The 14774-nt window shown below is 32.2% G+C and overlaps 1 protein-coding gene and 1 long non-coding RNA gene across 2 annotated transcripts; one reads left to right on the forward strand and one right to left on the reverse strand.

The window, feature by feature from the left end:
• The first annotated feature begins 311 nt into the window (after positions 1 to 311).
• Positions 312 to 3739, forward strand: LOC110728562. The gene is made up of 4 exons (XR_002512721.1): positions 312 to 927; positions 1451 to 1593; positions 2100 to 2261; positions 2389 to 3739. It is a non-coding gene; the product is annotated as an uncharacterized LOC110728562 (long non-coding RNA).
• A 6005-nt stretch (positions 3740 to 9744) lies between these two features.
• LOC110728441 lies at positions 9745 to 10778 on the reverse strand. Its single transcript, XM_021908088.1, has 3 exons — positions 10470 to 10778; positions 10224 to 10379; positions 9745 to 10083 (listed from the first exon to the last, which is right to left on the reverse strand). The coding sequence occupies exons 1-3, from the start codon at positions 10548 to 10550 to the stop codon at positions 10012 to 10014; spliced, it is 309 nt and encodes a 102-aa protein (XP_021763780.1). The 5' UTR covers positions 10551 to 10778; the 3' UTR covers positions 9745 to 10011.
• Positions 10779 to 14774: the final 3996 nt, after the last annotated feature.

Raw genomic sequence — 14774 nt, forward strand, 5'->3', positions numbered from 1 at the left:
AAGTTACATCTGAAATTGTATGTGGGTGTTACGTCAATATATTTCTTCTAATGCTACCTGGTTCAATGTACCACAACAATATTTGCTATCTGCTTATTACAACCAGTGGAGGGCTGAATCAGTAAAGGGGACTGGGGTAAGTGGAGGTCTTTCATACTTGTTTGCTGTATGCCATTTTTAGATGTAGAATTGAAGAGTGAGTAGAATTGGGTCAAATTTGAATCTAGGAATTGATGAATTGGGTTTGATTTGATCAGTTTTTGAACTTGAAGGTTGAGATTTGATGTTTGGTTGGTTGGTTGAAAACTTGAGCTTGTGTTGTTCTATGTAATTTGGGATGGGAATCTTGGGGTTTGCAGGAAGTCACTATAAGATTTGTGGATTGCAGAGAATAAATTTAAATGAAGGAAATCCTTTGTTAAAGCTTGATATGATATTGCAGGCCATAAACTCATTAAACACAAAAATAAATTAAAAAGTGAGGTGAGGAAGACTTAAGCATCAGCTGGCTAATGGGGGGTGAACGAGTGAAACTCATACAAGGAGAGAGAAAGAAAGGAGGGGAGGATGGGGGGTTGGTTGGCTGTATTCTTAATTCTAATTTATTCTCTATAATCCACGGTACGAATTTTCAGACGATAGAGCTCAACTGCAAACAAGGGCATCATGTCAAGCTCAAGTGCTAAAGTTACGGATTCATAACTCAAACAAGGGCATCATATCAAGCTTGGTTGTTACTCAATATTTTTGGCTACTTGAAGAGAATCCGGATATTGTTTCAGACTTTCAGCAATAAGAAGCAAGTTGTATATTATGACTATTAAGAACAAGAAAGCTTCAGTGCATGAATAGCTACAATCTGAGAAGGCCAAGACAGTTGATCAAAGTAAGAAGAGATATGGATTTTCATCATCTAATACCAGTAATGTAAGAATTCAAACCTATTTCCTCAATTTATGCGTTGCATGGTGCTAGAAAAAAGAGTTTTTAACTGCTCTTTATAAAATGTATTAACATTCTTTTTCTGAGATGAATTTAATTTAACAGATTATATATAAAGGTATTGCTCCTTTGTATGTAGTTTGATAAAGTGGTCTAAATGATTTGGTCAAAGCTAATTAGTAAGAAGCATATTATACTTTGGGGCTAGATGAAAGTCTAAATTGAGAAAATCAGCTTAATTACTTGAGATTTGGGATTCCGATCTTGGAGAAACCAATTAGGAAGAGTTTTCAGAGGCAATGAAACAGGAAGCGAAGTGGAGAGAGACTGTGATGTTGAAAGGAGAAAGAGATCAAGCTGAGAAACTAGGAAGAGTTTAGTCTCACACTTTTGTTAATTTAATTATCAGTTATTGAACTATACATAGGTTATACTTATTGGAGCCATAAAGATTTTAACGACCTATATAGTTGTAATTTTGATTTTTTTTTCCATTTGGTTGTTATAGGGTAATCAAACTAAATGATGAGGCGGAAGAATGGGCATGGATTCCGATAAAACAACTCCATTCTCCGGCAATCTACGGAAATACCAAGCTAGCTTAATCACTCGAAAATCATTTTTGTTCATGTAATTGAACTTCAGTTTAAGGTATTAAACGACTGTGAGCTTTCTTCTCCACTTATATTCTTCTCATATTCCTTGTATTTTTCAGCTTTATTGTTCTTTATTTTCATTTTTTTTAACTCTTGCTTTTGTGTTAGTGTCTATACAATTTTGTTATAATTGGCATTTTATTAGGGTTTACAATTGATTTGCAAATGTTTCTTGTGGGGTAAGTTGGTGGATTGTTAGATTGAAAGCTCTAATATAATGCACCATGCTCTACAACAATTTTAATGTATTAGCTTCTTACTTAAATTTTAAATTTGCTTATTTATAGTAAAGGGACTTCTATACTTATGATTGGACTATCTAATCGAATCTTTACAGTCATCTTTCTTTTTAATAATTATTACCGAATTATGGAGTAGAATTATACTGTTACATTGCAAGTTTGGAGTTTACTTGTGAACATAAAGAGGGAAGTAAATTGAGTTTATACCTTTTTTGATAAACTGATTTGCATAGCTAAACTTTTAAAAATACCATTGGAGTTACCTCTGATTTCTACATCTTTGAGGTTACTCCTGTTATATGGATGATCAGTCTTGGACTACTACCAAACCTTTTGATTATCTATATCTCTGGCGCTGATGGTCCTTAAAGCTTGTGGTCTTTGAGTATTGGGTTTCTCCTTAAAGCTTGTGGTCTTCATGGTACTTCCATTAAAATAGGTATATTGCTATTGTTTGCATATTGATTTTTGACCATGTCGCTCTTGTTAGCGATTACAATGGAAAAGTTGAATATGAGCTTTCTGATATCTGTGCTTGTATTCTGAAGCTTTTTAGTTCTCATCTCACTCCTAAAGTCCTAATGCTGCTGTCAGTGAATCTTGAGTATTCTACTTGAAGATGAAGGGAGGTTATCATCGTTATATTGCCGAGTTTAAATCTGGTGACGAAAGGAAACTGCTGCTGAAGATACTATGAATGCTTACAAAGCTACTCAGGTTTGTGTGTTTTATTTTAGTTTTCTTCAATTTTTTTTATTTTGTGCCATTGACTTTATCGTCAACTCTCTTTGTTTGATATTTTGCTGCCAATATTATTGACTGTAATTTTGTAAGTGCTTACGTTTCCTTTTTTTTTTTTTGTGATTTTTTTCAATAGACTTCTTACTTTCGTTGCCTCATTTATTGTTGGTTATTTAAAGCTTTGTATTTGAAAAAGACTTTTAATGTGATAATGCCTCATTTATGGATTGGGCGGTTTGGTTGTTGCACGAACATTTATGAAATGACAAGTGAAACTATAATTGATTTAATGATCTTCTATTATGAAGTATTTGAGAGAAGAATTGCAATTTTCTATTGGATTAATGGATTACTTGTTTATTTTTATGCTTAGTTTGCAACATGCTTTGAAGGACTACCTATGGTGGTATAGAAACAAGGGGTTTGTGGAGATATGTTGTGTGGTTTATATTTAATTTGATGATGCATTTATGCTAAAGCCTACATTCACATGCTTCATTATTGGTTATGAGTACACGAAGTATATTAGGGATAAATTTATCGTTGGCAATCGTGTATATCGCTCGGAGACTAACTTAATTGGACACAAGCTTAATTTATTTTTAAAGCTTGTGGTCTTCGTATCATTTTATTTTTGACATTTTTTGCAATGTGGGTTTGTGGGGTTAATTTGGTTTATTTTTGTTTCCCATATTTAAATTTGTTTATTTTTGTTTTTTTGATCTACATTGGCAACATTGCACCATTTTACGTAGACTACACTACACTTTTAAAATATTACTTTAATTTCCATCATATTTTACAATCTAACAAACAAAATTTAAAAACTTTTTTTTTTAATGTTTCTTGTCATATTGTCAATAATACTGAAAGTTTGAAACGTGTCACCTTATTATTGGTCAATAAGACTAACTTTTAAGAATTGCCACCTAATTTGGACCCAATGAGCAAAAATATTCACGCACGAGCATATTCAAAATATCTCTAAAATGATAAATCTAAACATAAAATATATCAGCACGTCTTGTGTTCGGCTGACCGCACCATGTGAATTTTTGTAAACAAAACAAAATAATCCCTATAACACTGATCAAGTAACCCGTGTAATATTGACTGAGTAATCCTTATAACACTGACAAAGTAGCCCCTGCAACACTGAACAAGTAACCTTAATACTCACAAAGTAACCTCCATGATGGTTGGCCACACGCCAACCACATATATAAGAATTTGTGAAAATCTATTTCTAAAAGTATTTTCTAAAAATAATTATTAAAATCTATTAGCTATATATACACTTCCAATTTTAAATCGAGCTAAACGTCTAATCAAATAAAATCAACACATTTCACTACATCGAGACACACTCTTGTACTATTGCGTGTTGCTCCGCGTGCAACGGGCATACCCTAGTACTAAAAAATATGGATCTTACAAGATTTGAACCCATAATCTTAAGCTTAAATTTTAACATGTTAGTCACTAAGCTATTACCATATTACTTGTCATTCTATCAAAATTAAATATTAACGACGGTTTCTATCATGGAAATAATGTAGTAATTTGGGGCTTCGCCTGGGCCTAAAAACTTGTTTATTATTATACGATTTAAATTTCCAAAACTTAGATTATTAAGTTCAATGCTTTGTGAATTTTGCTATACATTTAGCAAATAACATCATTGCAAATATATTTTGGTTCTCCCTACAATTTATTATTGTAAAAGTAATGTGGGGACCATTATACATCTTAATGTATATAAAACTTACTCACAATATACCTAATTACGAGCTTCACTCAAGCGAGTATCTGACCAAGTTATGGGGAATGACAATATGACGACCATAGTATCGCTTATGGGTTAAAATTGAAAAAATAAAAATACGACATATCTCATATAGAGATCAGAGATAGCAAGCACATTTAAATGTTGACATTTAATTTTGGAGATGATAACAAATAATTTTGTAGGTTTTGGGGGATTTTTTATTTTCCTTCATTGAGTACAAGAATTCAGCTTTGTGTTTAGTAATGGGCGCAAGACATAATGAATGCATTTACCATTTAACCCCCCTTTCTCTCTCCTCCCTACTCTGCATCCATCTCTAGTCCTTTTCATCTCTCCGTCCTTTTCATCTCTCCTCTTCTCTTCTTTTTATCTCGTCCTTTTCATCTATCCTCTTCTCTTTAATGCTATCAGATACTTCTAACCCTCTTCTCTTTTCCCCTTCACTAACTTCCTTCTTTCATTCCACCCCAAAAAAAAAGGAAAGAAGTTAATGTATTTGCAATGTATTTTAATGTGTATACAATGTATTTATAATATATTTATAAGACAAGGTCAACGTATCTACATTTCTCACCATAAGAACCCTTCTCACCGGATTCCAACCCTAAGTCCCTATATATATACTTCCTCCGTTAATTATAATTTGTAACAAATGAGTATTAATTGTAAGACATAAAATATTTATTTGTTGCAATTAATATTTAACGGAAGAAGTATATATACATATATATATATAAAGTAGGAGAATATTATACAAGTAATGAATTAAAAATTTCAAAAGATAATTCGTCAAAGAAGTAAATAAAAAATTGACGGAAAATTATTTAACCAGATTTTACCACGTGTTATTTTATAGTCGCCTTAAGTATGTAGTTATTGATGATTATTGTGGGCACCATATTTACTAAAAAGATAATGAACTTGTATTTTCTCCATATATTCACCTTTGGAAATAATAGATACAACAAGTAGAAATAGACTTATCAATTTTTTGATCCGACTTGCTAACTCGCCCGATCCTGACCCGTTTAAAATTAATGGGTGGTGAAAGGGATGTCAGTGGGTCAACGGTCAAATGTTTGTGGAACAGTTGAAGGAAGTGGAACTGAGAACGGACAATAGAGTGTGCCTGAACTCGACGAGGAATCTGAAGATGGCGCCAAAGGAGTTCAAGAACCTTGTGCAGGATATCCTTTATCTCTATCAAGATTTAGTCTATTTTTGTTGTTGCCATGTTCCTAAAACTACCTTTATTTCATACTTATGTACAACATTTATTAGAAAAGATACTCCTAGTACTAATTTTTTTTTTTTGCTATTGCCACGAAATCAATACGTACTCTTTTTTCCCCTTCACGAACTTCTTTCTTTCATTTGCCTTTTTGATCAATCAGAAATCCGAGAAACTTCCCAGACTCAACACCAAAAACACACTATTTGGGATTAAGCATGACCTTATGCCGCCTGAGGGTGGTTAAGGTTTCTCGGAGGTTGGCTAGGTGATCCACCTGTAGTTCCACCCCAAAAAAAAGGAAAGAAGTTAATGTATTTGCAATGTACTTTTAATGTTAGGTTACCCGATCCGATCCGATAAGCAATTTTTTTGTTTTTTCCTACTTAAATCTATTTATCCAAAATCTAAACTCTTACTTTACTTCATAATCACTTTATAATTTAAATGGTTAGTAATATTATTAGTAATTTTGTCATGATCATGAGGTTTTATTGTTAATTAGTGTTGAATGATATCATAATAACTGAATTATAAAGTCTAAATTTTCATTATTGGATAGCATATTGGGTACCCGATAACCGATCCGAAAATCCGGGTACCCGAACTTATCGGTTTGGTTAATGGATATCATTTTTAGTGTTATTGGTTATCGGGTACCCGAACCGATAGTGTTAACAGTACAGGTACCTGACCCATGCTCTCCCCTAATTTGCATGCATGCCCTTTTTCCATGACATACACCCAATTTTACGTAGTATTATTTAACATGTCAACTGAACTTTTTTTCCTAACATTCATTCCTATATATATACTACTTAATAGAGTATTTCTCATACCTCATCATCTCTTTCATTGTTACATCATTCTTCAATTCTTTCATCTAGTAAAGCTAGTATACATTTTGTATTTAATACATTTTGTATTGAATAGCAAAGTAAGTATTTAAAACTATATATAGAAAAAGCAAATAACCTACCAAAGGAAACTAAGGCCACGGTATAATCAAGGATTATGCCTATAATTGTGGCTAAGATTCATTAACTACCAAAAATATAATTGACCGTAAGAAAGGTCAAGAAAGGCTAAATATAAGAGCTACAAATAAGGGAAGAGGATAACTACTAGCTATATACAAGGAGATTTGATTATCTCTTAACATAGACAGAGATAAGTTACAATTGAGCCATGAGTAAATCCAAGGTAATTATTTTTTTATTTGATTTTGTTTAATTGAAAATACTATGAGTTATATCCATTTTTCTTGCATGTATAAAAAAATTTATTCTTACAATAATTGTCTTACAATTTTATTTTTTATTAAAAAAAGTTAAAAGAAATAAAGAACTTTTAGCTAGAACGAATGAAGTAAAATTTATTTCACCATTAGAAACATAGTAGTAAAAATTTCACACTTGGATTCTACACGATGAGTGAGATGATGATGATGATGCTCTAAAGACCAATAATAACATAATGAAAATTTTGTTTTGTTAAGGGAAAAATGAAGCTTACTGCTGAGTACTCCGGCAACGTAGTTATGGACAACAATACTTCTTATCCGAGCTTTTACATGGTTCAACATGAACCAGTTACAGACTTACAGCGAATAAGATATTTGAAGTTATTCACAAAAACGCTCATTCTGGGTTTGCGGATAGTTTTCCTCCGGCTGTAGCTAGGACAAAATATGTTTTAGCTTACCGAATTTCTGGAACAACCTTAACCACTTGGATAAACAATAATCGCTCTAGCATTGTGTATCTTGATTATAACGGATTCCCTATTCAAATGACCGATATGTTAAAATTAATTTTCTAGTAAGTATTACTTTTTGTAAACTCACTTTTTCAAATGATTTTCTTCTTTTTTTATTATCTTATTAACATTTTATCAATAACATATGTAGAGATTTGGGGTTGATTGTCATGCATGGTTATTCCTCTGGAATCAAGTTATTTTTGGACAAGAATATCATCTATATAAGCAACGATAAGCCTTATCGTGTGTTAGCGGTTGCAAAATCAATTATACAAGGTAATTGCGTTGGTGTAACTCATCAACCTCACTTTTCTATTTAGTTAAGTGTTGTAATCCATTTATCAAATATGCTAATTTATTTGTGGGTGTGTAGATGGTGGAAAGAAGACTTGGACGGATTTGAGAAGCTTACTGAATCAAATTTGGATAGATTGTCAACTCATCAACAATGATGAACTCGCACTTTAACAGAAAATCTTGCTATGGGGTAAACTTTAATACTTCGTACAAAGTATTATTTTTCAAAGTTCATAGTATCATTCGTATTTAATTTACTCCTTTTGATGTGATAACAAGTGAATTATCATTTTAAAAACTAGGCCCACCCAATAGTGTAAATTGATTTTCATTAAAAAAATAAAAAATTTAAAGATAATAGTCATTAGACTCATTACTCTTTAATAGAGAAATGTGTATACATATTATCTTATTCGTAATTGCTTAAAAAACATTAGGACTAAAACTCTCATTCTCACCCCAAACATCCCACACACCTAACATCCCATGTTTGAAAATGTAATAAACTTTTAAAGCAAAGTAAATGTAGGATGATTACCTTTTAATTTTTTAGGCATAACTGTAACTGACATTGACATTGTATTGGCTTTTGATATTTATATATTTTTACCTTTTAAGAAAATTGAATATGTTCTGTATTTTTAATATTTTCGTATACTAAATAATAAACATAATGAATTTATGTTATGTAAAAGAAAATGATAGCCTGATTTGTGAAATGTTATAACGATTCATTTTGTTATGTTATGAAATTAATGCGCATAAAATAACCTGTGATTTTTTATTTAAAACCATTGGCTAGTTCAATTACAAAATTTCTGTTCTCGCCTAGATTTTGGACAAAACAAACTAGAATTTATAGGATTATCAAACTTGGAGAGCTGGTCTATTGCGCGAAGAATGTTGTTAGAAGAAACCCGGCTCATGCACAGGTTTTACGGAATTGGCAGGCTAAGTTGTCAAATGATCCAAATCTAAGTACTTTGGTTACATCGACACTAACACAAAGAGTGAATCCAAGTGACGAAATCGACGGTTTAATCAAGTTTTTGTAAGACACTCTCTCACATTTTTATCGCACGTGCAGGGTACCGGTACGTTTCACTATTACATAAGTATTTGATTATGTAATTAGACCATGATTTGCTGAAAAATATCTACCTTGTACTCTTTTGCAGAATGGAGTACCTTTTCAAAACAAGGTTCAAATGATTGAGTATTACGACAACTATTATCCGGATATGATGATAGCACTGTATGAAACACTTGGAATTATTGATAATACTCTTAGGCGTAGCCGTGTAAGTTAGCTTGAACTTAATAGAATATTTGTAGCAAGATTTTATGATTCAAAACTTAAACTAATTAGCGAATGTGGCGAATATTATCAAGATCTTTGTAATCCTTAACATTTCAATTACCCCCTTCTGATGTTAGCCACATTTATGATCTTACTGTAACTAAAACTCTGTTAGCACTTTTTATATTAATTTTCTGCTTTGTATGTCTAGCAAAGTCATTTTTGAAAGCATTTAAACATGACACTAGTAGACGTTGCAGCTATGAAATCTAAAGAAACAAAGAAATGTAATAGATGTAAGGATATTTTTGACTTTTACCAAAAAAAAAAAAATAACAAAAACAAAAAAGTAAAAAATCCTTTGATGAATTTGAGTTAGTAGTAGCTATTGCAAAACAAATTAAAGTCGCATTCTTATTTATAGAAGTCTGAGTTAGGTGATAACTAATACGATAGTAGTATAGTACCAAGACTACCAACTCATCAGTCTTCCCATATGTTTGTTGGTTTGATATTTATGGAAATATTCGCGTCAAAATGTCCTTCTATGGTAATAAGGATCAATTTCAAAATGAAGTCATATACAACTATACAAGTACTTATTTATGAGATGTTGGGGTAAATTGATAAGCAAAGCAAATGCAAAATTAAGTTGATCGTATTGTTGTACTCCCGTATATGATAGATCAGAGTAAAGAGAGAATCAATTGTAGATGTTTTCCACGACAATAAGAATAATAACACATGACAGGGTAAAGATTATGAAGCAGGAATGTAAATAAAAAAGCAAAGGAAGCACAACAACTGATGATTGTGAATTACAGTAGTTTAGTAAAGGGCAGTGATGAGTTTGGTGTTTAAGCATAAATAATAAAACATTAAAGGTTAGAGTAATACATATCCAGGTCCCCAATTAATGAACAGCCTTAAAATCCCAAGGATAGCTACTAATTAATACGGAGTATTTAATCAAGGATAACCTTATACACCGTACGGTGACTAATGAATAAGATAAAGTAAAAGCAGCGGTAGAATTGAAGTTGATATATGGTTTAGGATATGGATGGAGCACCTCCATTAACCTCGCGAAAAACGTCAATTTGATCTTTATCATGAATATACAACTGTATGAGTGTAGAAGGCTTAGTTATAATCATAGCAATGCAAGTACTCCGCAGTAAAATATTAAGAGAATTTGTATGATGTAAAGACATAGTCGTAGTACATAAGAAAGAGATAAAGAAAGAGTAGGAAGGAAGAGTACATCAGAGGGAGTGGCATCGCAGGTAGGAAGAATGCAATTGCCATTGAAAAGGAAGCGAGCGATGCCATGTTGTATGTTGTTAACTTGGTAGTACTTGTTAAATGCCTTGGTTATCTTTGATTTCCGAAGCACCTTTATATAAGTTGCCTTTTCATCCTGAATTTAAACAAGTATAGGGATTGGATGCAGATGCCCCCAAATTTAATATGAAAACCAAATAGCTGTAGTAAAAAAAAAAAATAGTACTTGATTGACAAACTTGAGATACATAAAGTTGGGGTCGAGCTCTTGTTCTTGTTCTTGCTTGTGTTGTAGCTGTTGCTCCATTTGTTCCCTCAATTGAGATCAGGCTTTGTTGCTTATTTTATTTGGTGAGAGAGAAAGAGAGATAGAAAGAGCAAGTAATAAGTCAGTAGAGTAGAAGAAGATAAGGCATGGAGCTGAGAATATTACTAAGCCTGGAAAGGCATACAAGTACACACACCACTCCACACACAAAACAAGTAAGAATAAATACATGTCATAGATGGATGGATCAGTTTGATATGATATGGACTATTACTAGACTTAGTAAAACTGTAGTTGCACATTATCTTTTTATACACACTAACTCTCACTCCACGTACTTATCATTTCATATTACTGTAGTTTTGAGATACTACTACGGATTAGTATGATAAATTGGGTTAGTTATTAATATTAACTCGTTCTAATCATGTTTACAACCTTCCCTACCTACGACCTCACCACTGATGAGTGATATCATGACCATCTAATAAAAATATCTCATTCCACATTTATCCTATGCATTCTCTACAATCTTACTTCCTAATTTCAATTTTACTTTTACGTTTCCAAACCCAAACCCAAACCCATTCAACTTTTTTTTTAACCAATCAATTTTCCCTGTTAATTACCGCATCAATCGGGTTTGGCGGTTCGGTTTGACCTCGGTTTGAATCGGGTTCGGTTTGAAGCGGGTTCGGTTTAAAGCGGTTTGGGTTGAAACGGTTTCATTTAGCCGGCAGGTCAGTTCGGTTCGGTTCGTTTTGATTAGTTACGGTTCGGTTCAATTTCGATTTATTTTGGTGCACTTTGAATTCGGTTCGGTTCAACGGCGGTTCGGTTCATTATCGGATCGGTTTGAAACGGGTCGGTTCAGGGGCGGGTTTGCCCGGGTCAACGACGGTTCGGTTTATAAACTGTTCGGTTCATTATCGGATCGGTTTGAAACGAGTCGGTTCAGGGGCGTGTTTACCCGGGTCAATGTCGGTTCAGGTTATAAACGGTTCGGGTCATTATCGGATTGGTTTGAAACGGGTCAGTTCAGGGGCGTATTTACCTAGGTCAATGCCGGTTTGGTTCATATCGGTGTGGGTCATTATCGGATGGTTTGAAATGGGTCACTTCATGGAATGGTTTACTCGGTTCAATGCCGGTTCAGTTCATATCAGTTCGAGTTATTGTCGGATCGGTTCAAAACGGGTCGGTTTAGAGGCGGGTTTACCCGGTTCAATGCCGATTAAATCGATTTAGACACCGGATTGTATATACTTACACAAATCTTCATATATTTTATATCATGTTAATATGTTATATTTCAAGTTTGGTTATACTCTTGTTGCTGTTTATTAGATATTAATATATTATCATATTAGTATATTAGTTTATTACAAATTTATAAGTTATTAATGTATTATTGTTTCATTATCAAATATTATCAGGCTATCAGCTTTTTGTTTGATTGTTTTAGAGATCGCGTCATGACCATTGTTTGATGAGTTGTTACTTTGAATATGATAAATCGATTCAGACATTGGATTGTATACAATTATACCAATCCTCATTTATTCTATATCATGTTAATATGTTATATTTCAAGTTTGCTTATACTCTTGTTGTTGTTTATTAGATAATAATATATTATCGTATTAGTATATTAGTTTATTACAAATTTATAAGGTATTAGTGTATTATTGTTTCATAATCAAATATTATCAGACTATCAACTTCTTGTTTGATCGTTTTAGAGATTGTGGCATGACCATGATTTGGTGAGTTGCTACTTTGAATACGATAAATCGATTCACACATCAGATTATATACAATTACACAAATCCTCATTTATTCAATATCATGTTATTATGTTATGTTTTAAGTTTGGTTACACTCTTGTTGTTGTTTATTAGATACGGAGTATTAGTTTATTACAAATTTATAAGGTATTAATGTATTATTATTTCATTATCAAATATTATCAAGCTATCAGCTTGCCTTCTTGTTTTGATTGTTTTAAATATCGCGTCATGACCATGATTTGATGAGTTAATACTTTTATTACGATAAATCGATAATTGAGGAAGTAGAAGTATTTAATTAGATCATCATGAAGTGTTTTAAGTTTTTATAATCAGATATGTTTATCGATTATCTGTACATACCAATGATAGTATGATACCAATGGTACCATACATTATTATTTATTACATATAAAGATATACATATACTGATATACATTAACTATGTCATATTTAATCAATTTCAATTTCCAAACATTTGCGTTTCTTACAATTATAAGTTACATAAGGTTAAAATGTTAAATGGATTAGTTTGTTAGTTTATTTAAATTATTACTCACACTCAAACAGCCTAAAAGGCTAAATGGACGAAAGTCACGAAAGTGTCGAAACCATTATATAGTACAACTGTACAAGTGTACAACGAAATAAGAATCGTTTAAAGTTACATTTTGCAATTAAGACAAACAATAAATCGCATTTACCTCGAAAGTATCAATAATAATAATAATAATAATAATAATAATAATAATAATAATAATAATAATAATAATAAGAAAAAAAAATTGTCTTTTACTACCAAAACTTCTACAAGTTTTATTTTACCACCAAAAAAAATTCTAAAAATTATTTTTTATTACCTATCGTCAAGAAAAATCGTTAAATCTAACGGTTTAAAAAAAATTTACGATTTTCAAGCGCAAAAACATGTTCTTCACAGGTTTAGGGGAGCATTTTGGACTTATGGAACCATTTGAGGTCAGAATTGACAAAAAATGATCCAAAATGCCTCGTTTTGCGTGTTTCACGCAAATCGAGGTATTTTTTTTAGTAGGAAAAACGAGTCATTTACGATTACTTTTTGTCAATTTTGACCTCAAATTGGATTTATAGGGACAAAATGCCCTTCAAAAGACTATGTATTTGACACAAAAATCGAAGTATTTAAAAAATTCCCTTAGGTTTACCTGTTTTTTTTTATGGCATGCGGTAAAAAACAAATTTATTTTATTTTTCGTGGTAAAAGTACAAAAACCTACGTAGATTTGATTCAAAGTCCTATTTAAGACATGTTACGTAGAAACATTGATTCAAACCTAGTGAAGTAGGGATACTTGTCAAAAGTAAGGCAGACATATTATTTCATTGTAGAAGTAATAAAAAGGCAATGGTTGCAACTCTATGTCCTCGACTAGTATGGTAAAGGAACGGTGATAGACCACTGGATGATATGATATTGAAAATTTGAAAGCTCTAGAAAGTGTTTCAATTAAGTCTGCTTCAGATCTACAGAAAACCCTGAGTATGTCATATGCATCATCTGCCAAGACAATTCTAAGGCTTGAGACAATGCTTCCTACTCCGTACGTTTGAAAGTCGTATGCTATTTTTGATCTCAACATTACTATGTCGGATGGTTCTAGCATAGTTGTCGACTATGGACGACTATAAGGGACTAAATCTGAACTGTTGATAATGTTTATTGCTTAATTTTAGCCTTCGAATATTACATTTTTAAAAAAAATTAAAAAATCTAAGTTACACATCATTTAAGTCACAAGTCAGCGACCAGTCAGCAAAGTGTTGTTTGGTTCATTACTTTTAGAGGGTATTTTTTTTCCACGTTATAATATTATAATTTATAAACAATCATTAAACGTTATAAAATTGAAGTAAGTCGTCCAAAATAAATTTTAAAAAAAAAAACATTTGTACATCTTCTTCTCCATCTTAAAAGCTTCATCCTCATTTTGATAGTTTCATCCATCTTCAATGGCGCACTTCATCTTTGATCTATTTTAATGGGGCACTTCATCTTCAACCTCTAATCTTCATTATTCATCCATGTTGTAAAATAGTTGTCTAATACAATAGCCAACAAAATGAACAAGGAGGGAAAGGTAAGGAAAACCGGTGTGGCATGATAAATCACTGCCTTTGAAAATGAATTTCGGCGCAACCGAGGTGCACAATTGTAATCGGTGGATCGTTCCCTAAGGTTACACACCACTCTCACACTAAGGCACTTTAGAGTGAGAGGTGGAGTTTATGGAAACTTATGCCCAAAGAAGTACAAATGTGTTTTGCTTTTGTGTTTTTTTTTTTTTTTTGTGTATACAAACCAGAAAACAACCATCAAATATATATGGAAGAATGATGGAGGATGGAAGATCAAAGGGAAGTCAAAAGGTGGAAAAATCAGAAGTAAACATGGTGATTTATCCACCATAAAAACCCTCTTAAATGGGGGGTT

The sequence above is a fragment of the Chenopodium quinoa genome, unplaced genomic scaffold, assembly GCF_001683475.1.
Source record: "Chenopodium quinoa cultivar QQ74 unplaced genomic scaffold, ASM168347v1, whole genome shotgun sequence".
Classification (NCBI taxonomy): domain Eukaryota; kingdom Viridiplantae; phylum Streptophyta; class Magnoliopsida; order Caryophyllales; family Amaranthaceae; genus Chenopodium; species Chenopodium quinoa.

Excerpts from the sequence above, each read along its gene's own strand:
- LOC110728441 (XM_021908088.1), bottom strand. The coding sequence starts at position 10,550 with ATGGAGCAACAGCTACAACACAAGCAAGAACAAGAACAAGAGCTCGAC. Across the intron at positions 10,380-10,469 it reads ATCTCAAGTTTGTCAATCAA|GATGAAAAGGCAACTTATAT; the intron begins GTACTATTTTTT and ends GTTTAAATTCAG. Across the intron at positions 10,084-10,223 it reads GCGATGCCACTCCCTCTGAT|TTGTATATTCATGATAAAGA; the intron begins GTACTCTTCCTT and ends ACACTCATACAG.